Here is a 27,722-nt window from a genome sequence, read left to right on the forward strand (position 1 = left end):
TCTGTGGCCAGTCTACTAAAAATGCTGGCCCCTTCCTATATACAAATGACTTGTTTTATGTGGCTTTCATTTAGATGTTTTGTTTTTTGAAAATGGTCATAAAAGATAATCGCACTAAGGGCGAACAAATCTAGAAAGATCATTTTCATTGCAGTTATGAAAAAGACCATATTTTTCCTACCTGTTTTTTGGACAAACTTCAAAAACGTCCAGATTCGGACTTAGATGTTATATTGAAAATGGCCTTCCACCTCCGGGCCCGGCAGGGTTTTGGGTTTTTTCCCCCTTAGATGTTACTTTCTCTCTTTTCCTTGGTCCTGATTCGTTTTCTTCTCCCCCTGTGTCACAGCTCTTGGTTGACATGCCAGAAAGGGAGGCAGATTGATAATCCTTCTAGTTATGGAAGATGATTCCTATTCCTTGTTAAGCTGGGACAGAGGTGTGCAGCATATGCTAAACAGAAAAAAAAATGTGTGTGAACAAGAGTAGCGCCAGAGACCGGTCCAAACCATAGACTTTCATGTATGTTCATAATTTTGTTTTCTTTAAAAAACAATCTAACAATTAGAGGGAGTGCATGGACCTCCGGACCTGGCAGGGGTTTGTTTTTTTTTCCTTAACTTGAATCTTTCCCTTGGAGCTCATGGTTTTAACCAGCTTAAGCCCACGGGTTAAAACCAGGGCTTACACTGCGGGGAAGGGTGGGAGAGTCGGAGCAGGCTGGCGTGTTCGGGGCAGCAGGAGAGTCGGGGCTGCAGAAGGCATTGGGGCAGCAGGAGATCAGGGCTGACAAGGCAGAGAGCAGGGCGGCAGAAGGCAGGGCATTCGAAAAGTGCTTGAATGACTGGTCCTCAGCAGTCGCTTGGGAATGATCGGCCAGCCCAGTCGGTGTTACAGGGTTTTGGTTTGTGAATCGGGTCCCTGCCTACTTTGCATGCTGTTGCCCTCATTTGCCTGCGTGGTTCGGAGGATGGTCGGCAGAGAGGTAAGTGAATCGGGCCAGAGGGAAATTTGGTTGCTAAGGGGTCATAAACTGATCGGTATACGATCGGTTTGCTTAGTGAATCTAGCCCTAAGCCAGTAAGGTGTAACAAAATTGTGGCCTGTCAAAAATTAACTGACTGGAGACAGAAAAAAAAATTAGTTGACTGATGAAAATCCTGACTAAACAAAAAAACCTTCAAATGTTTTTTGAAACCTTGAGTATAATATTCTCAGATACATATACAGTAATGGTAAATGGTTCCACTCAACCGGGCCAACCTTACTCTCCTCAAAATGAATCTTCCTGAGTGACAAAATGGTTAAATACCTTTGAATGTCTGAGTGTATTTTAAGTTTCAAGTTTAATATTTATTTGATATACTGCCCATTGGCAACTACCATCTAAGTCAAGAGGTTCACAATAAAATGAATACAGAAAAGCTGGATAAAACCAACTTCTCTGGTGGTTAGTGGTGGAACTGAGTACATCCAAGCTGGTGGGAATAGATCCAGGGATGAGTTGCGATCAGGGCAGGGTGGAGAGCTGTAAACTTGCACAACACGACTGACCTGAATCCTGCAAAGCCGTCCACCCTCCTTCCTTTTTATCACTGATTACCTAACTCTGATGGAAGAGAGACTGACGGGCAGGTGTTTATTTTTAACCCAGTGAACCGGCAGCAACTTCCCCAAATCCTTCTTTTTCTTCCAGCAAGTATTTCCCAACTGCAGAGCTGTGTGACAGTCGCTACTATGCCAGAAGAATTTTATGAGGCAGTTATTGAAACTGATTAGTACATTTTAAACAGAAGGATTACAGATTTTTTTCTGTGTTTGGCATTTTCTTTCTCTCTCTGTTGCTCCATTTAAAATAGTTTGTTGCCTTTTGATCTATTGTTCTTTTTACATTCCTGAGCTTCTTTTACTCATCTTTCCCAAGAAAACCCTCTGTTTTTTCTTATCTTCTTTTTCCCATAATAATTCTATTCTCTGTCCTCTTTCACACTTCAAATTTCTTACTCTTGCTAATTTCGTTCTTCCTCCACTTTTCTGCAGTTTCCTATCTCTTACCTCTTCCTACCCTCTCACCCTCTGCAGCCTTCTCTCTCGCTCTTCGCATCCCACCCTTTGCAGCCTTCTCATCCTACCACACCCTCTATAGATTTCTCTTTCCCTCCCCAATCTCTGCAGCCTTGTCTCTCTCCTCATCCCTCCTCGCCCTCTGAAGTCTTCTTCCTCTCATCCCTCTCTGCAGCTTTCTCTCTTTCCTCATTCCTCTCCATCCTCTGCAGCCTTATCTCTCCTCTCAACCTTCCCCATCCTCTGCAATCTTCTCTCTCTATCCTCATCACTCCCCAGTCTCTGAAACCTCTTTCTCCTTCTACCCATCCCCACCCTCTACAGTTTTCCATCTCATCACTCACTACCCTCTGAAACCTTCTTTCTCCCTCTACTCCTCCCCTCCCTCTCTAGCCTTCTCTCTCTTCTCATATTTCCCCATGTTTCACAGCCTTCTCTCCCTTGCTTCACTCCAGCCTCTGCAATCTCTCTACTTGGCTATACTTGTCCTCTTCTAACCCCCTCCCAGTGCAGCCCTCTTTATCAGGTTCTCTGAGCTTGCTTCAACTTTTCCCAAGTCCCTCTAGCCTACCATGGCCTCTTCCCATCCTGTTTGTCTGATTGTCTCCTTTGGTAGTCCCATTTCACTGACTAGAAGCCCGGAAACCTTGCTTGTCATTCTGGTGGTTCAGGTTTTTATTCCTCTGGCAGCCTAGCCCAGGTCTTGCTCTTCCCATCTCCTCCCTTCAGTCTGGTTCATTGTGCTGGGAATCTTGGGTACTTTGTCTGTACCCACAGAGAGCTTCTGCACATGAAAACTGTTTCTCATGGTACTGGTGCCCTCTGCTGTGTGCAAAATTAATTCCTTCATTCATTTCCCCTATCCACAAAGAGTCAGTTACAGCCCCTCAGCAATGGAATTATATACCTATTCAACTTCGAGAAGAAACAGTATTAGAAAGATTCAAAAGTTCACTAAAAAGCTTCCTTTTCACTGACGCTTTCAGGAATTAGTTTAGCCCTTAACAACAGATATATACTGTTCCTTTATAAATACAATGTAGAGAACTTCAAGAATAAGCATTTCTAGCTACCAGCGACCCCATCCCTCAATGTTTTTTTCCCTTACGAAATTGTAGTTCCACCCTTTTACCCTGCCCTCTAGTTTGTGATGTCTAATGTTCGTCTATTGTATGTCTCTATTTGCATATTTTATTTATGTACATCGCTTTGAATTTATTATAAAAGCGTTTTATCAAATTTTAAATAAAACTTGGAAACTTGGACTGTTGTGTCGTTATTCATGCTATGTCAGCACAATATTAAAAAAAAAAAAAAGTTTACCTGGAAAACTTCATGTTGATGCTGCTGCAAGAGTTGGTTCACCTTGCTCAAGAGAATGTTTCGTAACAGCATCCTGATTGGATAGTATTGCCTGTGATGTGTTGAAAATACTTTTAGTTGCACCATTGAGACTTCAAATCAAGACTCCTGAGGCAGGTCTTTGTGGCCAAAACACATTTTGCATTGAGTCGTTTTTCTTTGTACCAATACAGCCATTGTCTTGAACATCATCGGAGCCTACTAATTTTCTGTCTTCTCGGCTGTTTGGTTTCTCATAGAAGAGGCAATAAGCTATGTACTGTAAGTAATGTTAAGGATTGCCTGCATAGGTTTCAAGGTTCATAGAAATGACTGAGAGAAAAGCACTAAGGCCCGGATTTTATAAATGGTGCCATCGTGATCAGATGCCTTACAAACGGCCGCCAATTGTATAGAATCGCACCCTTGGGAAATATAGGCACTAGAATTGTAGGCCAGGGTTTTAAAGACCTACATTTCCAGCACCTACCTTTTATGTAAATCATACCTACGGAGGTGCTTAATGCCACCTCCGGCGTTAGCCACATCTACAGTAGCATTAGGCATCATAAAGCACCTCTGTAGGTGCAATTCTGGTGCTATTTTATTAGGCGCTGGAAGGCGCCTTGAATTTTGTTTTAAGAACATAAGAATAGCCTTACTGGGTCAGACCAATGGTCCATCAAGCCCAGTATCCCAATCTCATGGTGGCCAATCCAGGTTACTAGTACCTGGCCAAAACCCAAGCAGTAGCAGGGCAAGCAGTGGCTTCCCCCATGTCTTTCTCAATAACAGACTATGGACTTTTCTTCCAGGAACTTGTCCAAACCTTTCGTAAAACCAGCTACGCTATCCGCTCTTACCACAACCTCTTCCAATGCGTTCCAGAACTTAACTATTCTCTGAGTGAAAAAAAATTTCCTCCTATTGGTTTTAAAAGTATTTCCCTGTAACTTCATCGAGTGTCCTCTAGTCTTTCTAATTTTTGAGGGAGTAAAAAATCGATCCACTTGTACCCATTCTAATCTAATCATAGTGCTTTTAAATGTTGTTTTGCATTTAACTTAGGCATCGGTTTATAGAATATGGGCGTAAGTTATTTGCATGTGATATTCTGAGGGCTATACTTGATTGAATTTTTTTTCCTTATTTGCTGACTTTGTTTTGTTGCTTGGAAATGGACATTGTCTGTTTGTGTGGTGTGGTATGCCTTCACACTGAGGAAAGCACTAAGCCATAAGCCTCAGGGGGAGGGATGATGTTGTTTGGCAGCAGGAGAGATTGAACATCTTTCCCGCTGTTGTGGGGTTTGGGGTTTTTTGCGTTTTTTTCTGCGCATGTGCCCATTGCTATCACTAGCGATGGGCACATGCAAATTTAGCGAGTCTTCGCTACTGTCCACCAACCTCATTTACATGAGCATTTTTGGGAGAATAACTCACTTTTTAAAATTTGCTACCAGAACGGCTGCAATAGCAGCCCGTCATTTTTTTACTTTTTTTTTTTTAAGAATCTAAGCCTAGGTTATTTGTGTGTGATATTCTGAAGGCTGTTTTTTTATATGTTTTGTGCATAAATAGTTAGAACTAAAATTATTGTCTGGATTAAAATATCACTGGTATTTAGCTGATGTTGGGCTTCTGTGTACAATCAGAACCCAGCATGCAAGTTGTATCTTTATTGATGTTCTTTCAACCAAAACAAAAGATAGAAACTATCCCACACACACACACACACACATTATAGGCTTATAATGTTTATTTGGGATGCTTTAGGCCCATAAAATTGCATAAAATCATCTTTCTGTTTTGAGCAGGGAAGAAAATTAAGTCTGTGGGGATGGGGAGGGGAGGGGGATGAAAAATGGGCTTCATTACAGGGATGGGGAGGGGGGCAGGGACAGTGAGGGAATAGGGATGAATCTATGTCCCCATGTCACTCTCTAAAGCTGTAAATTTAATCTTGGCACCTTTATTTAATAGTCCAACTTAAATGGGAGCCCTTATCAAGAAACTTAATTGGTGGAAAAATCACTTATTGATTCACCTGTGGCTCTCATATAGATAATTTCATGTAGCGGCTTAATTGATCCTCAGAAACACCACTTTGGACTCCTGTAATTCATAGTCCTAGGCTTTAAGTGTTAAATCCTCACTGGACCATAATCATTTCATAGTAATTCAATTTAATATGTATATATAAATAGTTTAGCTTTGGTTAATAATATAACTTATTTCAAATGTGGTCTTCCTTAATGGGATAACTTAGCCAACATGTTTCACAGTGTGGTCGAGTGGAGTAGCGCTGAGCTCATCTAAGGGATGAATGGCCTTGTGAAAACTTGGTTGTGAAACATGTTGGCTAAGTTATCCCATTAAAGAAGACCACATTTGAGATAAGTTATATTATTAACCAAAGCTAAACTATTTCTATATACATATTAAATTGAATTACTATGAAATTATTATGGTCCGGTGAGGATTTAATACTTAAAGCCTAGGACTATGAATTACAGGAGTCCGAGGTGGTATTTCTGAGGATCAATTAAACCGCTACATGAAATTATCTATATGAGAGCCACAGGTGAATCAAAAAGTGATTGTTCTATCAATTAAGACTCTCTAAAGCTGAGCATATAGTTTTGAATAGAGATCTTGCAGTTATTCAGACTATCAGGAAAAATAGTGCATGCTAAATGTTCTTCTGATTATTTTTGACTCTGACTCTTGAGTCTGCTGTTAATAGTTCCTTACACCAGTTTAGGTTCTAGGAGCCTGGCTATGTTGGCACATCTATTTCAACACAGGGCAGGACTTCTTGTAAGTATTTTTGCAGTACAGGACTTCTGTATGCCCAAATACATACATGGAAAAATCTGTTTGGGGGTTGCTCCCCCTTGCAATTCACCTTCCTCTGCTGCTGTTCGGAGGGTGGGAAGCAGGGGCTCACTCAGCAGCTCTGCTCCCTCCTACATGATCAAGTCCCTCCTGACTGCCCTGAGGTCTTCTAGCAGAAGGGAGATGTGGGCTGCTCCGGGCAGTGACTGAGAGGAAGCCTATCCTGTCTTCCCTCCTCTCTCACAGGCATCGCCTGGGGCAGCCCAGATCTCCCTACTGCTATAAGACCTCAGGACAGTCAAGAGGGAGTGAGCTAACCTGCAGGAGGCAGCAGAACTGTGAGAGGTGCTCCCAACATCCCTTAACATCCGCAGAGGGAGGTGAGTTATGGGGGCCCCCCCCCTTTCAAACAGCTGCAAGCAACTAAAATCTCCCTTCTGTTATAAGATGTTACGACAGTTGGGAGGGAGCAGAGCTGTGGAGGGATGCCCCCCCCCCCCCGAACAGACACGCAAGAAGGTGAGTTGACAGACTTCTCCTTGCAAGTATTTAGATGTACAGAAGTCTTGAATGCCAAAAATACTTGCAGGGAGAGTCTTGCGCTGTGCTGGCTGCACTGAAACAAACATGCCGACACAGCTGCAGTGACAGGTCCTGCTTCAAAGAAGCTACTGAAAACATTCAGAAATGTTCCTTCAACTCAGTCCAAAGGAGGAGATTAATTCAAAGCATAAGAACATATGTATTGATACACAGGGACAGACTAAAGGTCCATCAAGTCCAGTAACCTGCTTCCAACAGTGGCCAATCCAAGTCACAAGTACCTGTTAATCCCAAAAGAGTAAAATTGGTTTCTTGTTACTTATTCCTAGAATAAATAGTGGATTTTCTCTCAGTCTACTTTACTAATGGTATATGGACTTTTTTTTAGGAGCTTGTTCAAATCTTTTTTAAAATCTGCAACACTAACTAATCTTACCACATTTTCTGGGAACAAATTCCAGAGTTTAATCACACATGTTGGTGGGGAAATATTTTCTCCAGTTTGTTCTAAATGTACTATGTAGTGCAGTGGTTCTCTAACCTGTCCTGGAGGACCCCCATCCAGTCTAGTTTTCAGGATATCCACAATGAATATAACAGAGATTTGCATGCACTGCCTTCAATGCATGCAAATCTCTCTCATGAATATTCATTAAGGATCTCCTGAAAACCCAACTGACTGGGGGACCCCAAGCAGGTTTGAGAACCACTGACTTAGCAACTTCATTGCATACCCCTTTGTCCATGTACTTTTGGAAAGAGTAAATAAATGATTTATGTCTACTGGTTCCACTCCATTGAAAATTTTATAGACCTCTATCATATTCCCCCTCAGCCATATCTTCTCTAAGCTGACAAGCCCCAACAATTTAGCCTTTCCTTATAGGGAAGTCATTCAACCCCCTTTATCATTTTGGTTGCCACTCCTCTGTACCTTTGCTAATTCTGCTATACCTTTTTCGAGATACAGTGACCAAAATGGCATATAATTCCCCAAATTCTATAAAGGTTGTCCAAATGCGGCTGCCCCAAATCCCAGATTGGTGCCCAAAATAATTAGTTAATGGGTTACAAAGATTTAATTATTGGAGTTATCATGCTAACTATGATTTGAACTATGATCTGAATGTAACAATGGGTGCCTAAATTGGATTATTTGCAACTCAAAAGGGGGTGTGTCCCTGGGAGGGGCATGGATAGGTCGGGACATTCACAAAAGATGCATGCTGTGTTACAGAATAGTGGGGATCTGCACCCAATTTACATCAGGTTTCAGCTGGCAAAAGCCCTTGTGCCCAAAGCTGAGTGAAGAATTCAGCACTCAACATTATTTTATAAAGACCACTCATCCTGGAGTGCCCTTTATAGGATAGTACAGAGTGCTGAATTTTATTGGCGCCCAATTTTCCATGCCATTTATAGAATTTCATCTAATATTCAAAGTTGTACTATAGAGTGATACAAAGGCAGTATATTATTCTCACTTTTATTCTCCCTTCTTTTCCCAATAATTTCTAACATGCTACAGATATTTGCTTTCTTATCTGCTGCTGCACACGGAGCAGAGGGTTTCAACGTATCATCAATGATGACACCCTTTTGGGCATCACCATGAATCTTTCTGCAATATTGTTTGAACACTGCTTGCCCTGGATCAGTAGCATGGATTATCCCAGGACAAGCAGGCAGCATATTCTTTACGCATGGGTGACGTCACCGACGGAGCCCTCGGTACGGACCTTTTTAACTAGAAAGTTCTAGTTGGCCACACCGCGCATGCGCGAGTGCCTTCCCGCCCGACGGAGGAGAGCGTGGTCCCCAGTTTCTTCGTTTCCGCGGAGCGAAGAAGACGCATGTGTTTTTTCAACGGCCGTTGAACTCACTTTTTTGCCTTCCTGCTCGCAAAATTTCTTCCATTTTCTTTTCATTTTACCTTCGGGTTTCTTTTTCTTTGCTTTATTAAAAAAAAAAAAAAAAAACTTTATTATTTTTACCCTTTTTTCGTCTTTGCCCCGGCGGGGCCTGTTGCCATTATACAGGCCTCGGGGTTCGATTTTGCGGAGGCTGTTTTTCTCTTCATGCCCCCGCAAGCCGGTTTTAAGAAGTGCCAGCGGTGTGCACGCCCGATCTCCCTCACTGACCCACACAATTGGTGTTTGCAGTGTTTGGGGCCGGAGCATCGGGCGGACTCCTGCACCCGCTGTGCCACTCTTAAAAAGCGAACACTCAAGAATCGTCAAATCCAACAAAATCTTTTGTTCGGCACCGGGTCGGCGATGGACTCCTCGGCATCGACAGCGGTACCATCAAAATCGACACCGCCTACTTCGACACCGCCCGACCCCACATCGGCGCCGCTGGCGCCAGGTAAGCCGGCTAAGAAGCCTCCCCCTTCCCTCGAGCGTCCACCAGCCACAGTGGCGACACCGACCTTGCCGGCCTCGCGCCGACCCCGAAAACGCTCCGCCCCGATTTCGGTGAGTGCCTCGTCATCGGCCTCCTCATCGCCGGGGCGTGGAGCGGCACCTAAGGAACCGAAGCAAAAGAAAGCGGTTCCGGTGCCACCCCTGGATGACCGAATTGCGGCCATCCTCCAATCTCAACTACAGGAACAGCTGCAACACCAACTCCAGCACCTGTTACCTACTATCCTGGCACCGCTCCTTTCGGTACCAGACCGGCCCGAGCCCCGTACCGAGCCACCGGTATCCACCCCATCTGCAGTGTTCCCGCTAAGCTGCGCTGGCGTGCGCTGGCGCACAAAATGTTACATCGCAGCGCACAAGTTTCACGTCACAGCGCACACTCGAGCGGAGGTGAGAGGAAGCGGCGGCGGTCTGCCCTGATCGCCTAAGATGCAGCAGCGGCGGCATCCCCGTAATTTACGGGGATCATGAAAGGAGCCGCCGCTGCTGCATCTTAGGCGATCAGGGCAGACCGCCGCCGCTTCCTCTCACCTCCGCTCGAGTGTGCGCTGTGACGTGAAACTTGTGCGCTGCGATGTAACATTTTGTGCGCCAGCGCACACCAGCGCAGCTTAGCGGGAACACTGCCCATCAGCACCAATTAATACCTCCATGCCGATTCTTTCGGCTGAACAACTTCATGCCCATCCTGTGGTTCACTCCCATACCACTACGGATCCACCTCGGGACCGGGCGGGGCACCATTCTTCCCGGGACCGGGATCGGCGCCGGTCCTCTTCTCCCGGTACCGTTTCGGTGCGCTCTGGGAAATCTTTATCCAAGACTCACCATACCGAACCTTCCACCCCGGTGTCTCGGCATGCGCACCCAGAAGTCCGGGACCCAGACTTATGGGAAGAGTCCCCCCCCCGGTACCGAGGAGGATCTCTCCTCATCCGATGAGGATCCCTCAGCACCCGATACCACCTCTAAACCTGAGCAATCCTCCTTCTCAAAGTTCCTCAGGGAGATGTCAGCAGCTTTATCTCTCCCTCTGGAGTCAGACTCCAAAAAATCCCAAGCCTTTCTGGAGGCTCTGGATTTTGAACAACCTCCTAAGGAGTTTCTTAAGTTGCCCGTACACGACATCCTACGGGAGACTTTCTACAAAAATTGGGAGAACCCCCTTACAGTACCTGGGGCCCCCTGCAAATTGGATAACCTCTATCGTGTTATCCCAATTCCAGGGTTCGATAAGTCCCAATTGCCTCATGAGTCTCTTCTTGTTGAATCCACCTTAAAGAAGACTCAGGGCTCCAGTGTCTATGCCTCCACCCCTCCTGGCAGAGAGGGTAAAACCATGGACAAGTTTGGCAAGAGGCTCTATCAGAATGCCATGCTGGCCAACAGGGCGAACAATTATTCCTTCCATTTTTCATTTTACATGAAACACTTGGTTCAACAGCTGTCCGCCCTCCAGAAGTATCTTCCGGAGAGAAAGGTTCCACTTTTTCAACAGCATATCTCTGGTCTCCTTCAGTTGAGAAAATTTATGGTCCGCTCTATCTATGACTCCTTCGAGCTCACCTCCCGTGCCTCTGCCATGGCTGTAGCCATGCGCCGCCTGGCCTGGCTGAGAGTCTCAGATTTGGACATTAACCACCAAGATCGTCTGGCCAACGCCCCCTGTCTTGGAGATGAACTTTTTGGAGAGTCCCTGGATTCCACCACCCAGAAGCTCTCTGCACATGAAACCAGGTGGGACACCCTGATTAAACCCAAGAAAAAGGCTCCGCCTGCCCGACCTTACAGGCCTCAATCCTCCTATCAGCATAGGTTCTCAGCCAGGCCACTCAATCCGCCTTCCCAACAACCTCGGCGGCCCCGGCAGCACCAACATCAGGCACAGGCTCGTTCTCAGTCCAGTCAACCCAACAAGCCTCTTCCTCCTGCTAAACCTTCTCAGCCCTTTTGACTCTTCTCTCCAGGGCATAGCCAGTCTTCCACCTTCGCTACCTCTTCCACAACCAATCGGAGGTCGTCTCCTCATATTCTTCAGCCATTGGGAGGTCATCACATCGGACCAGTGGGTCCTCAACATCATCCACCACGGCTACTCTCTCAACTTCCAGACTCTTCCACTGGACAACCCTCCCGTAGAGTCTGCTTCTCACTCCTCCCAAGCCCCCCTCCTCCTGAGGGAGGTTCAATCCCTCCTTCTTCTCAATGCCATCGAAGAAGTACCTCCGGAACAAAGGGGTCAGGGATTCTACTCCCGCTACTTCCTGGTTCCCAAGAAGACGGGAGACCTCCGTCCCATTCTCGATCTCAGGGACCTCAACAAGTATCTCGTCAAGGAAAAATTCAGAATGCTCTCCCTTGCCACGCTTTATCCTCTTCTTTCTCAACACGACTGGCTATGTTCCCTGGACCTCAAGGAGGCCTACACTCACATCCCAATCAATCCGAATTCACGCCGCTACCTGCGGTTCCAGGTACAACACCGCCACTATCAGTACAAAGTGCTACCCTTTGGCCTCGCTTCATCACCCAGGGTATTCACCAAGTGCCTTATTGTGGTAGCGGCCTTCCTCAGGTCTCACAACCTCCAAGTGTTCCCCTACTTGGACGATTGGTTGGTGAAAGCACCTACGTCTCAACTTGTGCTACAAGCTACTCATCACACCATCTCTCTCCTCCACCTCCTGGGGTTCGAGATCAACTACCCCAAGTCGCAAATGCTTCCCACCCAGCGACTTCAATTCATCGGAGCAGTTCTGGACACCACACTAATGAGGGCATTTCTCCCCTCCGATCGTCAGCGGACCCTGCTCCATCTCTGTCGTCAGGTGCTCATGCATCCCTCCATTCCTGCCCGACAGATGATGATCCTCCTGGGTCACATGGCCTCGACAGTCCATGTCCTTCCTCTGGCACGTCTCCACCTCAGAACACCTCAATGGACTCTCGCCAACCAATGGTCACAGACTACAGATCTTCTTTCTCATCCCATCTCTGTGACATCGTCTCTTCAGCAATCTCTTCAATGGTGATTGAACTCCTCAAATCTTTCCAGGGGTCTACTCTTTCATCTACCCCCTCACTCCATGATCATCACCACGGATGCCTCCCCCTATGCGTGGGGAGCTCACCTAGGAGATCTACGCACCCAGGGACTTTGGACCCCACAGGAGCGTCAACATCATATCAATTTCCTGGAACTCAGAGCCATGTTCTACGCCCTCAAGGCTTTCCAGCATCTTCTCTGCCCTCAGATTCTTCTCCTGTGCACAGACAATCAAGTCGCCATGTACTACATAAACAAACAAGGCGGCACCGGATCTCGCCTCCTTTGTCTGGAGGCTCTACGCATCTGGACCTGGGCCATGGCCCGCAATCTCTTCCTCAAGGCTGTCTATATCCAGGGCGAACAGAACTCCCTGGCCGACAATCTCAGCCGCATCCTTCAACCTCACAAGTGGACGCTGGACCCTTCAACACTCCACTCCGTCTTTGCTCGCTGGGGCACTCCGCAGGTGGACCTCTTTGCAGCACCTCACAACCATCAGCTGCCCCAATTCTGTTCCAGACTCTTCTCTCCTCATCGCCTGGCCCCAGATGCATTCCTGCTCGACTGGAGAGATTGGTTCCTTTATGCCTTTCCTCCACTTCCTCTGATGTTGCGGACCTTGTCCAAACTCCGCAGGGACAGGGCCACCATGATTCTCATCGCTCCTCGGTGGCCTCGCCAACACTGGTTCTCCCTCCTGCTCCAGCTCAGCTCCAGGGAGCCCATTCCTCTTCCTGTATATCCTACTCTGCTTACACAGCAGCATCAGTCTCTACTACATCCCAATCTGTCTTCGCTCCACCTGACAGCTTGGTTTCTCTCGGGCTGACCTCTCCTGAGAATCTATCTCAGCCTGTCCGTCTCATTTTGGACGCCTCCAGGAAACCGGCCACCCTCCAATGTTACCATCAGAAGAGGACCAGGTTCTCCTCTTGGTGTCTACGACATCATCACAATCCCACCTCTTTAGCGGTGGAAACTGTACTGGAATATTTGCTCTCGCTGTCCAATGCTGGCCTCAAATCTACCTCCATCAGAGTCCACCTCAGTGCCATCACTGCGTTTCATGAGCCTATCCTCGGAAAACCTCTCACGGCTCATCCACTGGTTTCCCGGTTCATGAGAGGCCTCTTCAATGTCAAACCACCTCTGAAGCCTCCTCCTGTCATCTGGGACCTGAATGTGGTTTTATCGGCGCTCATGAAGCCTCCGTTTGAGCCTCTTGCCACAACTTCGCTCAAATTTCTTACCTGGAAGGTGCTTTTCCTCATTGCCATCACCTCTGCCAGGAGGGTTAGTGAGCTGCATGCACTGGTCGCCGATCCACCATTCACTGTTTTTCACCATGACAAGGTGGTTCTGCGTACCCATCCTAAATTCCTTCCCAAGATGGTCTCAGCTTTTCACCTTAACCAGTCCATTGTGTTGCCCGTCTTTTTCCCTAAACCCCATTCTCATCCTGGGGAACAGGCGTTGCACACGCTGGATTGTAAGCGTGCCCTTGCCTACTACCTTGACCGAACCAGGGCTCATCGCTCATCTCCTCAGCTCTTTTTGTCCTTCGACCCTAACCGTCTAGGTCGTCCTGTCTCCAAACGGACGCTTTCCAATTGGCTTGCTGCCTGTATTGCGTTCTGTTATGCTCGGGCCGGTCTCTCACTGGAAGGTGCTGTCACGGCCCACAGGGTCAGAGCTATGGCTGCTTCTGTAGCTTTCCTCCGTTCCACGCCCATCGAGGAAATCTGCAAGGCTGCCACTTGGTCCTCAGTTCACACGTTCACTACTCACTACTGTCTGGATGCCTTCTCCAGACGGGATGGACACTTCGGCCAATCTGTGTTACAAAATTTATTTTCCTAATGGCCAACCATCCCTCCTCCCTCTCTGTTAGCTTGGAGGTCACCCATGCGTAAAGAATATGCTGCCTGCTTGTCCTGGGATAAAGCACAGTTACTTACCGTAACAGGTGTTATCCAGGGACAGCAGGCAGATATTCTTACATCCCACCCTCCTCCCCGGGTTGGCTTCTTAGCTGGCTTATCCTAACTGGGGACCACGCTCTCCTCCGTCGGGCGGGAAGGCACTCGCGCACGCGCGGTGCGGCCAACTAGAACTTTCTAGTTAAAAAGGTCCGTACCGAGGGCTCCGTCGGTGACGTCACCCATGCGTAAAGAATATCTGCCTGCTGTCCCTGGATAACACCTGTTACGGTAAGTAACTGTGCTATATTGCTACTCCTTAGGTTTTGGCCAGGTACTAGTGACCTGGATTGGCCACCATGAGAATGGGCTACTGGGCTTGATGGATCATTGGTCTGACCCAGTAAGACTATTCTTATGTTCTTATGACATATCCAGTGGTGACTCTTCCCATAACTATCAGTCTTTCAAACTTACATCTACCTCTTCAAGATAGGATATTTAACATTGTAAACATTATCATCCTTTTTTTTTTTTTTCTTTCTTTCTTTTTTTGCTTCTAGGTAAACTGCATTTTGAAATCCTGGTCAAGGGTTGCTTGGCAGGAAATGAGACAACCTGTAACAAGACCACAACGACAGACAAGAAAATTGTACAGGTTTACGAAACTATTCAGTGCTGTAACAAGGAACTATGCAACTCAGACCTGATTCCTGGTAAGAATCGCTGTGCCTCATTGGATGCTTAATGATGTGAGGATTCTCTGCCTCCCTGAGCAGAATTTCCAGATGTCAGTATTTTCCCGGACATGTCCTCCTTTTGAGCAGGTCTAGGGGGTCTGGATTTTACAAATGTAAAATCTGGTAACCCTATCCCTGAGAGATAGTTGTGCACTTCTCCCTCTGAATCTGTGGTTTCAGTATCCGCGGATCCAGTTATCGCAATTTTTTATTTTTATTTTCTTTTTTTTAAAAAAGCTAATTCCGGACCTTCCCCACCTCCCTCCCAGCATCCCAGACCTTACCTGGTGGTCAAGCGGGCTTGTGGGACAGGAACAATCTTCCTATGCTCCTGCCTCGTGCAGATCACTCATAGAAAATGGCTGCCATGAGTTCCCGTCGTAGTCTGAGAACAATTTGTTCTGTTATCTTAGCCAATAAACAAAGATTTGAAATTGGTCGATAGTTCTCTACATTTGTAGTATCAAGCTTATCAGATTTCAGAATAGCCAAAATAAATTAACTTGACCATTTGTAAAACAAAAGGCAGTAAACAATGTTTATCCATACCCATCCATGATTTCGGCATTGGGTCATGTAAAGTACAAACTTTTGTAATGCCATTAAATATTTTGGAGAGTTGGAATAAAGAACAGGATTCAAATTTACTACATTTTGACTGTAATTGCAGATTTTCATTTCCAGAAACCAGCTGTGTCAGTGTTATTTGATACAATAGTAGTTCTCAAATTATTGACTTTAGCCTCAAAAATTATGCCAAAGACATAGCAGATGGTATAGCATTTAATGAAATACAATCTAAACTTGTGAAGGAATGATAGTTTAAATGATTGTTGAGGTTTATTATCACTTTTTAATAGCGTATTCTTAAGATGCTGCTTGCACCAGCGAACATTTCAAGAGGTATGCAGGGGGTTGACGAGGAGGAGAAGTGCCCGCGCCACGATGAATATGGTGCCTGTGGCAGTCCACTCCCTTCCCTTCACTATGCTACAGGTCTGTCCCTTTATGCCACTTTTTGGACATTTTTCTCTTTTGAAAATTAGCCCCATACTCTACTGGGAAAAATTGCCATCAGCTGCCAACATGTATAATCAGAGAATCTGTGCGTTGTGATGGACATTTCCTGAAGCAGGTTGTGGAAAATCAGGGGACTTTGTTTTGATCAATGATTATACTTGTGGAAAGTGGATGAGTTTTCATCCCCCCCCCCCCCCAATATAGTGCTGCCATTGCAGTCTGAAGTCTTTTTTCTCCATCTTTCAATTTTGATGAGATTCCAGAAAGTTCTCATACTGGGTGGGATTCATATGTAGGGTTACAAGATGTCTGGGAAAACCTGGATATGTCCTTTTTTTAGTGGACCGTGTATGTGCCCGGGGGATTGCCAAAACTCAGCAGTTTGTCCAGGTTTTGAAAGCCCTGAGCTTGGGGAAGAAGAGACAACATTTGTGTGAGGGTAGGGCTGAGGCAAAATGGAGCTGGGTCAGGTGTCCTCTTTTTTTTTTACAGATGAAATCTGGTAGCCCTGTTCATATTACACGACTACAAATTCTCATCTGTCTGTCTTTTCCTAACAGGAAATAGCATGAACTCATTAGAAAGAAGCTTTGAGGGGAGGATTGCACCCCTCTCCCTTTCAGGGCCTACACCCCAGGCAGTGGCCAACAGAAGCAGCAGCTTTGGCCACTCCACATTATTGCCTCTATCATTATTTTCTGCCCAAATTCATGTTCTTGTCTTTCTTCCATTTCAGATGGCAGTTCTACTAAGGACCATGGAATCCAGTGCTTCGTATGCAATGGAAACCCTGCCAGCTGCAATGGTGACCAGTTACCTACTGTGAGGTGCAATGGGGAGCAGACCCAGTGCATGGAGATCTCTATTGAGGGTGCTCTGACAGGAAGTATGCTTCTTCAGTATCCTCTAATTCTGTTCCAAGGGAGAAAAGGATACTGTCGCTCTGAATATCCTAATAAGCTTTATTATACTTTGACAGAGAGTTAGGGGGTGAGGGGGACTGAAACATTCCATTTGTGGGATAGTTGATGATGCAGTAAACATACCACCCTGATAGTACAAAAGATTTAGTAAGACAGCAGAGGCTCCTGCCCAGTTAAATCCAATCTGGCCACCTAAGCGCTAATATTAAGTGGCACTTAACTAGACAGTGCCACTGAATATCATCACAGACCACCTTTGCACTGTTTGAGTAATGCCGGGCCAGTCCATGGGCACTGCTTGAGTGGGCCTAGGACGAGCTGGGACTTAACCAGTTAGCAGCCACATTCAACAAAACAGCTGTCCTAACTTCAGCCACCAAGCTAACCTGGCAGTGGTCTGAATATTGGTTAGTGCCCAGTTAGCTAGTGGTAATAGCATTGGGGTTTCCCAATCCTACCCCCAGGTCCCAAATCTCCCCTCTCTCACTCTGAAGAAATAAAATGCCCCAAGTCCCCCAAACCACCCCACCCACATAGGCCTCTTCAGGCCTACCTCAAAGTCCACAGTGCCCACTTTTCCTGCCCATTGCAGGTCTGGTCACAAAATGGCCTAGCAGGGAATATTCAGGGCTAATTCTGCTCACAGCGGTCAGCATTAAAAAAAAAATGCTAATCATTATGGTCTGAATAGAAACAGCTATTTTGTAATCTGTCTTGTGTTTATGGATCTTCCACAAACATTCTGAGGTTGTAGTATCTCTTGGAGTCCTAACCTCCACAGGTTCCAGCGACCTTCAGGTTTCAGCCTAACTTGTAGGGAACATTCATGTCTTTTCTTCATTACACATTTCTTTGTAGACAGACCAAAGAAAGACAGAGACATAGGAACTATAGGAATTGCAAACTCTGGTTGAAAAGGGCCACAGACTAACCAAAATAGCACCAAGAAAATCTCACAAATTTTTCCTACATTCTGAAAACCCAATCTGAATGTGCAAGTCCAGAATCAGAGTCTGAGTAGGGTTACCATTCGTCCGGGTTTCCCAGGCATGCCTTCTTTTTAGAGGACTGTCCAGGTATCCGGGTGTTTTTGGTTTTTTTTAGTTAGGAGAATGTGCTTGTCTGTCCAGGTTTAAAAACATAAACTGCCCCCAAGCCCGCCCACCCACCCTTTGGGGTTAGCATAATATGTCCATCCTCCCCCCCCCACCCCAAAGTCTGTCTTGTTTCCTGTCCTCCCGGCACTTCCTCTGTAGTCTCTCTTTCCCTCCCTCCCCCCCACCCTGCTCCGCGGTCTTCCAAACCTCAGATTCATTGCTAGCAGGATCATTGATTGAGATACCCACTGCCAGGCGGCTTCTGAACTCTTCTTTCAGCCTCGTTCCACTTTCTGTGATGCAGTTTCCTGTTCTCATGCAGATAAGCTGCAGCAGAGAGAAGAGTTCAGGTGTCTCAATCACTGATGCTGCCAGCAATGTGTCTGAGGAGTGGAAGACCGCGTGGGAGGGACTAGTGAGAAATACTGGACCTGCAGGATAAGATGCTGCTCAGAGGGGGAGGAAGGAAGGAAACAGAACTAGTAGGGAGACTGGAGGAAAGGAGAGGGGAGGGGGCAGGGTGGAGTGATCAGATGAGGGAGAGAGAGAAACAAAGGCATGAGAGAGAGATTACTGTTTAGAAGGGGGTCAGCAGAGAAAGATGGAGAGAGGGGCAAAGAGAGATGCTGGGTTTGGTGTAGATGAAAGAAAAAAAGAGGGTGCTGCTGAGAGAAGGGATAGCAATGCACCAGGGTGATGGGGGCAAATAGTGCAGTTATTGAAGTGTGAGGAGAAAGAGATGCTAGATGGAGGGGGAGGGATGGAGAGAACAAAGATGCCAGAGAATGAGGGGGGAAATGACTGGTATGGAGAGGGAAAGAAAGATGCCAGACCATAGGTTGGAGTTGGAGGGAGAGATGGAAGGGAAGGAGATTGAGATACCAAACCTGGGGGTAGAAAGGAGAGGAGAGAGATGCCAAACTATTGGGGGGGGGGAGAGGAAGAAGGGAGGGGGAGATGGAAGGAAAGGGGACAGAGATGCCAGACCTTGGGATGGGGTGAAATGGGGAGGGAAGGAAAGGAGAAACATGCCAGAGCATGGGTGGAGGGGGAACAGAGAAAGGAGAGATAAAAATGAAGAGGGGTTGAAGTTGGAATGAATCATGTAAAAAGAAGAGAGGGGACACAGCTGGATGGAAGGGATGAGAAGGCAGACAGCGGATGGAAGAGAGAGAGAAGAGATTAGGAAAGCAGAAACCAGAGACAACAAAGGTAAAAAATATTTTATTTTTATTTTTTTAACTTTAGAATAAAATAGTATTGTAGCTGTTTTGATAAACACTCATATAGATAAGGGGGGTGTTAAAAAATCTACTGGCACGTGCATATGGCTCAGTTTGTGGGAGGCTGGGGGTAGGGTGGGGCCAAGGATATGGTCATGTGTCCTCGTTTTTTGTCTTCACAAATATGGTAACCCTAAGCCTGAGAACCCATACTATACATACATTTAACCTGTGTGGTCCCCTTTCACTTCCCTTTCCTGCAGATGAAAAGAAACGCATTATGCTGAAAGGCTGCGGGAATGTTACATCCTGTGGGGGGTTTGCAGCATTCAGCAATGGTCTCCAGCCACTCTCGTACTCTGCTGCCATGAGATGCTGTAAAGGATCTTCATGCAACTCTGGGACGTTTGCAGGTGAGTAGCTGCCCTTTATCTTCAGGATGGAAACCTTACAGAAAGCCATTCCAAATCTTATCTGTTACTGTCTTTGTTATCTTAGATAAAGCTGTCTGTAGGCTGGCGTGAGCAGTTTGACTGGAGGAAACTGAAAAAATGACACTGCCTTTCCCAAGCCAGTCCTCAAAGGGAGAAGTCGATCTTTAACCTGTATCTGCCACAGAAGCACTAGTGTGGTAGTCTGGTTGGGAGATCCAAGGCACAGGCAGCTTAGTGTGTGCGTCAAATCCTCCAAGAGTGCCTGCAGTTCTATACATTGGCCCCTAATCTAATCTAATGCTTGGCTTTATATACCAAGACTTCAAACCAGGAAAGCTCCACTCGGTTTACAATAGTTAGCTTAAGCAAATGAGGACTATAAGGGAGAAGATATCAAAGAAAGTTAATTTCCAAAGTGCTTAGTGAACAAAATGGTTTTCAAAGACTTGCGAAAGAATGAAAGGGAGCCGGAGCTTCTTAAAAGTAGTGGAAGATTATTCCAAAATTGGGAAAACTTAAAGATCAGAGATTGGCCAAAGATCTTAACTCCTTTGATACCTTTTCTGGAAGGAAAAGATAGTTTAAGTTGTTGGTCACCCCTTGCAAAAGAGAATCTATAAAGATTCAAAGGATAAAGGAACTAAGGGAGTGAAGATATCATAAAGAATTTTAAAAATGATGCAAGCACATTTAAACTGAACTCTAAAATACACAGGGAGCCAGTGAAGACTATGAAGCAACGGTGTCACGTAATCTATATAGAATGTGCCACAAGTTAAGCATCATTGAACACCTAACTTTAGGTGCTCAAGCAAGTGATTTTTCACTAGAGTTTGGTTATGGGTCTGAGCGTTCACGTAGAAACCTACTTTTGAAATTTACTGCCAATCAAGTGGAGCGGGCTTCATCTAAGGCTAGGCAGATCATAGGATGTATACGTAGGAGTTTCGTCAGCCGCAAGCCTGAAGTCATTATGCCGTTGTATAGATCCATGGTGAGGCCCCATCTGGAATACTGCATACAATTCTGGAGGCCTCATTACCGCAAGGATGTACTGAGGCTTGAGTCAGTCCAGCGAATGGCCGCCCGGATGGTCTCGGGACTCAAGGATCTCCCGTACGAGGAACGGCTGGATAAATTACGGCTATACTCACTCGAGGAACGCAGAGAGAGGGGCGACATGATCGAGACGTTCAAATACCTCACGGGCCGTATCGAGGTAGAAGAAGATATCTTCTTTTTCAAAGGTCCGACGGCGACAAGAGGACATCCATGGAAAATCAGGGGCGGGAAATTGCACAGCGACACCAGGAAATACTTTATCACTGAAAGAGTGGTTGATCGCTGGAATAGACTTCCACTTCAGGTGATCGAGGCAAGCAGCGTGCCTGATTTTAAGAAGAAATGGGATCGTCACGTGGGATCTCTTCACAGAGCTAAATAGGGGAGGGTCATTAGGGCCGCGACTAGATGGGCCGCGGCCCTTATCTGCCGTCTTTTTCTATGTTTCTATGTTTAGACATTAAGGTGATGTGAGTTGAAGATTTTATAAGTATCACCTTAGTTGAATGAAGCTCCCTGTATTATTTGTGTTTTAATTCTTTCAAACAACACCTCACCCATTGTTTCAAAACAACTGGATGTGTGAATTACGGATTAGTACTCAGCAATGGCGTAGCAAGGGCGGCAAGGGTATGGACTGCCCTGGACACCAACTTGGCGGGGATGCCGGCACCTCACCTCCTTTCCGCCCACCCACCTACTTCAAATGATCACAGGCAGAAAGCAGCATCTCTTACCTGCTGCTTGCACCATTTTCAGCTCTCCCTCTGACTTCACTTCCTGGTCACGGTAGGGGAAGAATACAGGGGGGAAGCTGTGGCGGGGAAGAGTGCAGAGGAACATGGCATTGTTATGCAGGGTGCCACCGCCCCTTGCTATGCTGCTGGTACCCAGACAAATAGCCAAAGACCTTCTACTACTAATTGTACCTATAGTGCTACTAGACATATATAGCACTATACACATCATAAGCAATGGAACGCTGCTTCGTTTGGAGGGGCCCAGGAGATCCCGAGTCTCCCACCCACCTCCTCCCGGCTTCATGCAGCTTCCACAAGCAGGCCTGCCCCCGGAAGTAAAATGAAGGGTTCCGGGGCAGGCCTGCTGTCTGACACTGTGCGGCGGCTGTGCAGTAGACTCCCAACAGGATTTAAACAAGTCACCCGGGAGAAGGGCGGGAGGGGAGGGCAAAAATGGAAGAAGAAAAAAACAAAAAACAACCGAGAATTTTTGGGGAGGCCATGGCCCCTGTGGCCTCCCCCATTCTGACGCCTATGATACACTTTATATGCAGGTACTTCCTCTGTCCCTAGTGGCTCATAATCCTGTTTGGTTTCTCGTGCCCGGGGCAATAGAGAGTTAAGTAACTTGCGCAGGGTCACAAGAAACTGTAGTGGGAATTGAACCCAGCTCCCCATGAACTCAGTCTATTATAATAACCATTAGGCTACTCCTCCTTCTCTCCCTTCCTACCTTGTTGGATGTTACTGTGGTCCTAGTCTCACTGTACCCGTTTGTCATCTCTGTTGTAGTTACTTGTTCCAGTCACTGTCCTTTGCTCTTTGAATTGTGTATCTTCTGAAGTGGCTCCCTCCTGCTCTGGGGATCCTTAATTTGAGCTTCTGCCACTAGAAGTGAATAAGTCCATCTCGTATCTTCTTAATATTATCTTCTCTCTGTTCTTTCCCACTGGCAGAATCTGAGCCCGGGAAGGAAAATGGTGTGGAGTGTTACAGCTGTACAGACACGAAGCAGGGGGGCTGCTCCCCAGGGCATGTGAAGAGGATGAAGTGCACTGGTGCTATGACTCAATGTTTGGATATCACAGGTATGACACTATAGCTTCACCCTGCCAATCAAGATCTTAGGACTCCAAAACCTATAACAGAGACTCCTGGGGATCTCACAGCCACTCAGGTTTTCAGAAAATCCACAGTGAGTATTCATAAGGTAAATCTGCATAAATCTGAGAGACAATGTATACACATTTAATTTAATTTAAAATTAGATTAATATCCTGCTTCTAATAATAAGTTTCAGAATCAGGTATAATAGATTAGGGACTATAACATGATATATGATTTTATTGCTTTTCAAATTACTTTAGTCTCAACACATATTTTATATATATGGGCCAGATACTGAATTGTGGGAGGCAGCTCAGCTGCCTCTCATGGTTGGTGGCGATCCCAGATATTCAGTGTCAGAGTCACCAGCATTGAATATCCAAGGCAAAGGTCAGTGGCTTGCATTTAGCCAGTCAAGCTGATTTTCATTGGCTGACCAGCTAAGGCTAATGGCAAAAGATAGACCAGACTTTTAGCCATGTGCTTTAGCTGACCAGGCAAAAATCGGCAGTGACCACTTATGTTACATGACATAGCCGATCACAGGGCTGGTCAGTGAGCCCAATATTCAGTGATTCAGTGGGAGAGAGCTATCTGTCTATCTCTCGCTGAATATTGGCAGATAGCTAGCCAAACAGGACTTAACCTGCCAGGTTCCTGGTTGGCTAAGTCTCGCTGAATATTGATTATATATATACAGTATATATATATAGGGGCTCATAATCGAAAGAGAAAAATGGCCAAAAACAGGCCTAAGTCAGCACTTGGACGAACATTGTCCAAATACGTCCAAGTGCCAATAATAAAAACGGGTTTTGGACGTATTTCTAAACGACCTAGGCCTTCATAATGCCGCTGAACAACCAAAGCTAAACGGGGCGTTTCAGGAGGAACACGAAGCGGACCAAACAACGTCGAAAAATGCAGTTTATTAAATTCAAGCACCCAACATAGCCACATTTCGACCTAAGGCTGCAACAGGGGTCAAGCTAAAAGGGGACTCCAACAAACTTTCTCCTAAATCAGATTTCACACACAAACACAATTAGACAGCAGTTCCACAGGGTGGCAGCATTTCCTCTCAATATGCTCATGCATGAATGTTCTGAATGTCGAGCTTCTATTTATGCACACAGGCCGAAATGCTATATTTTGCACCCCAAAAAATTGGCACCAATCAGCACGGCGCTCAAATTGATTCTATAAAAGGCTCACGCTATATATGGAATTGCGCTTAGTGGCCATACACAGCATAACTTTTAGGCCCACCCATTTAGGCCATGGAAAATCAGGCCTAAATGCCTGTGCCTAAATTGTGCATGGAACAGGTGACCATTTATTTTTTTCATCAAAAGGGGACATCTATTAATTGTCAGTCCCGCCCCTAATCCCGCCCTAGCTCCACCCCAATCCCACCCTAGCTCCGCCCCAATCCTGCCCTAGCCCCGCCCCCAATTTCTTCCATTCATTTTTCATGCACACATAATATCTTATTAATTCATAATGGTAACCATAAAATTTTTAAAAAACTACAAAGCAGACTATACACATAGAAAATGTTAATTATCATTTATATTTAAGGGGGTTTCAAAGATATCAAGGCAGATGACTTTAAAATATGCAATGTCCCCTTAGTAACTATAAAAAAAAAGTAGACAAATATAGTGCAAAATATAGACAGCAGATATAAATTCTCAAAACTGACACATTTTGATCACTAAATTGAAAATAAAATCATTTTTTCTACCTTTGCTGTCTGGTGATTTCATGAGTCTCTGGTTGCATTTCCTTCTGACTGTGCATCCTTTCTTTCATTTCTTTCTGCACTCAGGCCCAACAATTGTCCCTTTCTATTCCCTGCCTCCTTCCTTCCCATGTCCTTAGTGCCCCCAGTGCCTCCTTCCCATGTCCTTAGTGCCCCCCAGTGCCTTCTTCCCATGCCCTTAGTGCCCCCCAGTGCCTTCTTCCCATGTCCTTAATGCCCCTCAGTGCCTCCTTCCCATGTCCTTAGTGCCCCCAGTGCCTTCTTCCCATGTCCTTAGTGCCCCCCAGTGCCTCCTTCTCATGTCCCTAGTGCCCCCCAGTGCTTCCTTCCCATGATCCCCCCACACTGCCTTCCAGACTTTGTCCCACCCCCAAAGCTAACCTGCCTGCCTACCTACCTCCTTCCCTCCCTGCCGCTGTAAAAAAAAAAAAAAGCCTCCCTCCAGCGCCTGATTTAAACCCCCCACCCACCCACCCGCCGCCACCGCTACTCTCCTTACCTCCCTGCTGCTGCTAGCAATCGCTGGCCAGAAGCCTTCTTCCCGACGTCAATTCTGACGTCGGAAAGGACGTTCTGAGCCAGCCAATCGCTGCCTGGCTGGCCCGGAACGTCCTCTCCGACGTCAGAACTGACAGGAAGAAGGCTTCTGAGCAACGATTACCAGCAGCAGCAGGAAGGTAAGAAGGAGAACAGCGGCAGACAGGGTGGGGGGGTGGGTTTAAATTGGGCGCCCATCTTCTCAGCTGCATATCCAGCCCTGGTTCCTCCTCCCGCCCTAGCTATGAGTAGCAGAAGGAGCTGAGAGTGACACCTTCTTTTCTCTTCTCCCCCAATCAGAGCTAGAGGGCGGACCCTTCTATGACTCTCCCCGCCCCAGGAAATGTTCTGACCAACCAGCACTGAAAGGGATTGAAGACCATTCGTCACTCAGCCCTTATCTCTGCCCTTCTTTCCCTCCCTTCAGCACTGCAAGAGGCCAGAAAAAAAGAGGCTTTTTTTTTTTTGCGCGCAGGGAGGGACAGGAAGCGATCACCTGTCCCGTTGTCCATGCGCACACCTTCGGGATGCTGTCCCTGAAAACGGGACATTTTGGCATCCCAAAGCTGTGTGTGGGGACAACGGGACAGGGGGTCTGAAAATGGGACGGTCCCGTTCAAAACGGGACGTATGGTCACCTTAGGCATAATCTTTAACAGTGTGTCTTTTAGCAATGCCCACTATCTGCTCCTGTTCTCTCCTGGCCATGCCCCCTTTTGAGACTCGCACACAAGAATTGATATGCACCACTTTAGAGAACGTGCCTACCAAGATGTGCAAATAACTTCTATATAGTGCCAATTAGCATCAATTAGGTCTTAATTGCCAATTATCGATGCCAATTGTTGTTAAACAATTAAGTTACATGTGCAAATCAGCTGTGCACACCGATTTGCATGCACAACTTAGAATTTGCATGTAGAATTTAGGCCACAATGACTCATGTAGTGACACACACATTAACAAGGGGCGTAGCCAGCCCTCCAATTTATGGGGGGGCCAGGGATAGACTTTGGGGGAGGGCAAATACATTTCCTCCTCCCTCCACTGCGCGTGCTTAAAATACCTTTGCTGGCAGGGATATCAAAGCCTCGCCAATCAAAGAAATGAAGTGCCCTAGCCACTCCTCTCCACTTTGTGCTGCTGCTGTAATGCGGAAGTCAGCTGTGTGCCTTCAGCTGCCAATGATGGGATTTTTCCATCATGCATGCTCAGTTTGTGCAAGAACTGAGCATGCTCAGGAAGTCCTGACATCGGTGGCTGGAGGCACACTGCAGCAGCAGCACAAGCTGAAGAGGAGCAGCTCAGGCACTATAGGGGAAATTCTATACTGGCGCCGAAACATAGGCGCCAGTAACTGCCCTACCGGCTTCTAAACTAATTAACAAATGCCATTAAAATCAATGAAAAACCTTGATGTTCAAGCGCCAAAATTGCGCCTACATAGGCACTTTCCAGCACCTAACGCTACTATGGGCGTGGCTAACGCTGGAAGTGGTATTAGGTACCAGAAAGTGCCGATTTAGGTGCGATTCATGGCATGGACAGGCACTGGAAATGTAGGCCCAGAAACCCTGGCCTACATTTCCGGCACCTATCTTGCCCAGAGGTGTGATTCAGTATACGGTGCCGTCACATGACTGACATGTAATCGGTGGCTGCTTTTTAGGTGGTTGCTGATAGCAGCGCCTTATACAAAATCCAACCATAAAAGGGAAATTCTATAACCGGTTCCAAAACAGGCGCCTGTAGCCGCCCTAGCAACAACAAAGTTAATTAACAAATGCCATTAGCAATGGTGAAATCCCCCGACGTTCAAGCACCTGCCAGTGCCTCAATAAAAGGCGCTGGAAAGCACCTAAGTAGGCCCGATTCACAGCATAGATAGGTGCAGGAAATATAGGCCTGGAAAACCCTGGCCTACGTTTCCAGTGCCTATCTTACCTGGAGGCATGATTCTGTATTCAACGCCACCCCGTGATTAACACGCGATCGGCGGCCGCTTTTTAGGCAGCCATCGATAGCAGCACTATATACAGAATCCAGGCTGTAAATTTCTTTGGCTGGTGGGGCTTTGGCATCTGCTCCAGCCATTTAGAAGGGTGCTGCAGATTTGGAGGAGTCCTGACCATAAAGTACGGTGGTGGGGGGGTGCTCAGGCCCCTAAGGCCTTCCGTGGCTACGCCACTTGTATTAACATAAGTGTTTAACAAAATCTGCTTTCTCTCTTTGCCCAACCCCAGGCGACACACCCAACCAGATCATCATGAAAGGCTGTGCTACGGAGTCCTTCTGCCAGGAAGCATATCCAGACTTTCGGATTCCTGTGAAGAGTGGCACAAGCTGCTGCTCCGGATCGCTTTGCAACCAAGCGGGCATTAGTACCGAGGAGGCAAAAACCAAGAACTGACCATATTAACCTGTCCGCTAACCTACTACCCCCTCCTTACCCCCAAACACAGTTGCACACATCACTTAGAACTGAGCCAACAGAAGTTTTATATGGATGAAGAGTATCCTGTTGGAATAACCTCTCGCCCCACCCAGCCTCATGTTAGGATACTGCCTGGGATACTGGGGTATAGATATGATATGGGAAATGTCATGTTCTGTTGTTTGCCAGTAGTACTGAGAGCAAACAAAACAGAACTGCAGATCTGTACAAGACGTAGGCAAAATTTATTGTGACAAAATAATTATATGCAAACCCTTTTACCAATCAAGGGACCCGACAGGGTCTGTGTTTCGGACAAACCTTCGTCAGGGGTCCGTGGTAAAAAAAGGGGAATAACAAAAAAAGTCGCAAAAAATTGTGGAGTAGCAGCAAAGTATAAGCGACGTCGCAACGGCTTTTTGCAGTGGCGAATTTCGACGTCGCTTATACTTTGCTGCTAC

The 27,722-nt window shown here is 46.4% G+C and overlaps 1 protein-coding gene across 1 annotated transcript in view; it reads left to right on the top strand.

The window, feature by feature from the left end:
• Nucleotides 1-27,476, top strand: part of PLAUR (plasminogen activator, urokinase receptor) — a 38,731-nt gene extending 11,255 nt beyond the window's left edge. Inside the window, exons 3-7 of the mRNA XM_033962886.1 lie at nt 14,743-14,895; nt 16,676-16,825; nt 19,446-19,595; nt 22,375-22,506; nt 27,071-27,476. Coding sequence (XP_033818777.1) covers nt 14,743-14,895; nt 16,676-16,825; nt 19,446-19,595; nt 22,375-22,506; nt 27,071-27,237 — 752 coding nt within the window. The 3' untranslated portion in view covers nt 27,238-27,476. The remainder of the gene's footprint in view (nt 1-14,742; nt 14,896-16,675; nt 16,826-19,445; nt 19,596-22,374; nt 22,507-27,070) is intronic.
• The last annotated feature ends 246 nt before the right edge of the window (nt 27,477-27,722 follow it).

The sequence above is a fragment of the Geotrypetes seraphini genome, chromosome 11 (genome assembly GCF_902459505.1).
Source record: "Geotrypetes seraphini chromosome 11, aGeoSer1.1, whole genome shotgun sequence".
Lineage (NCBI taxonomy): Eukaryota > Metazoa > Chordata > Amphibia > Gymnophiona > Dermophiidae > Geotrypetes > Geotrypetes seraphini.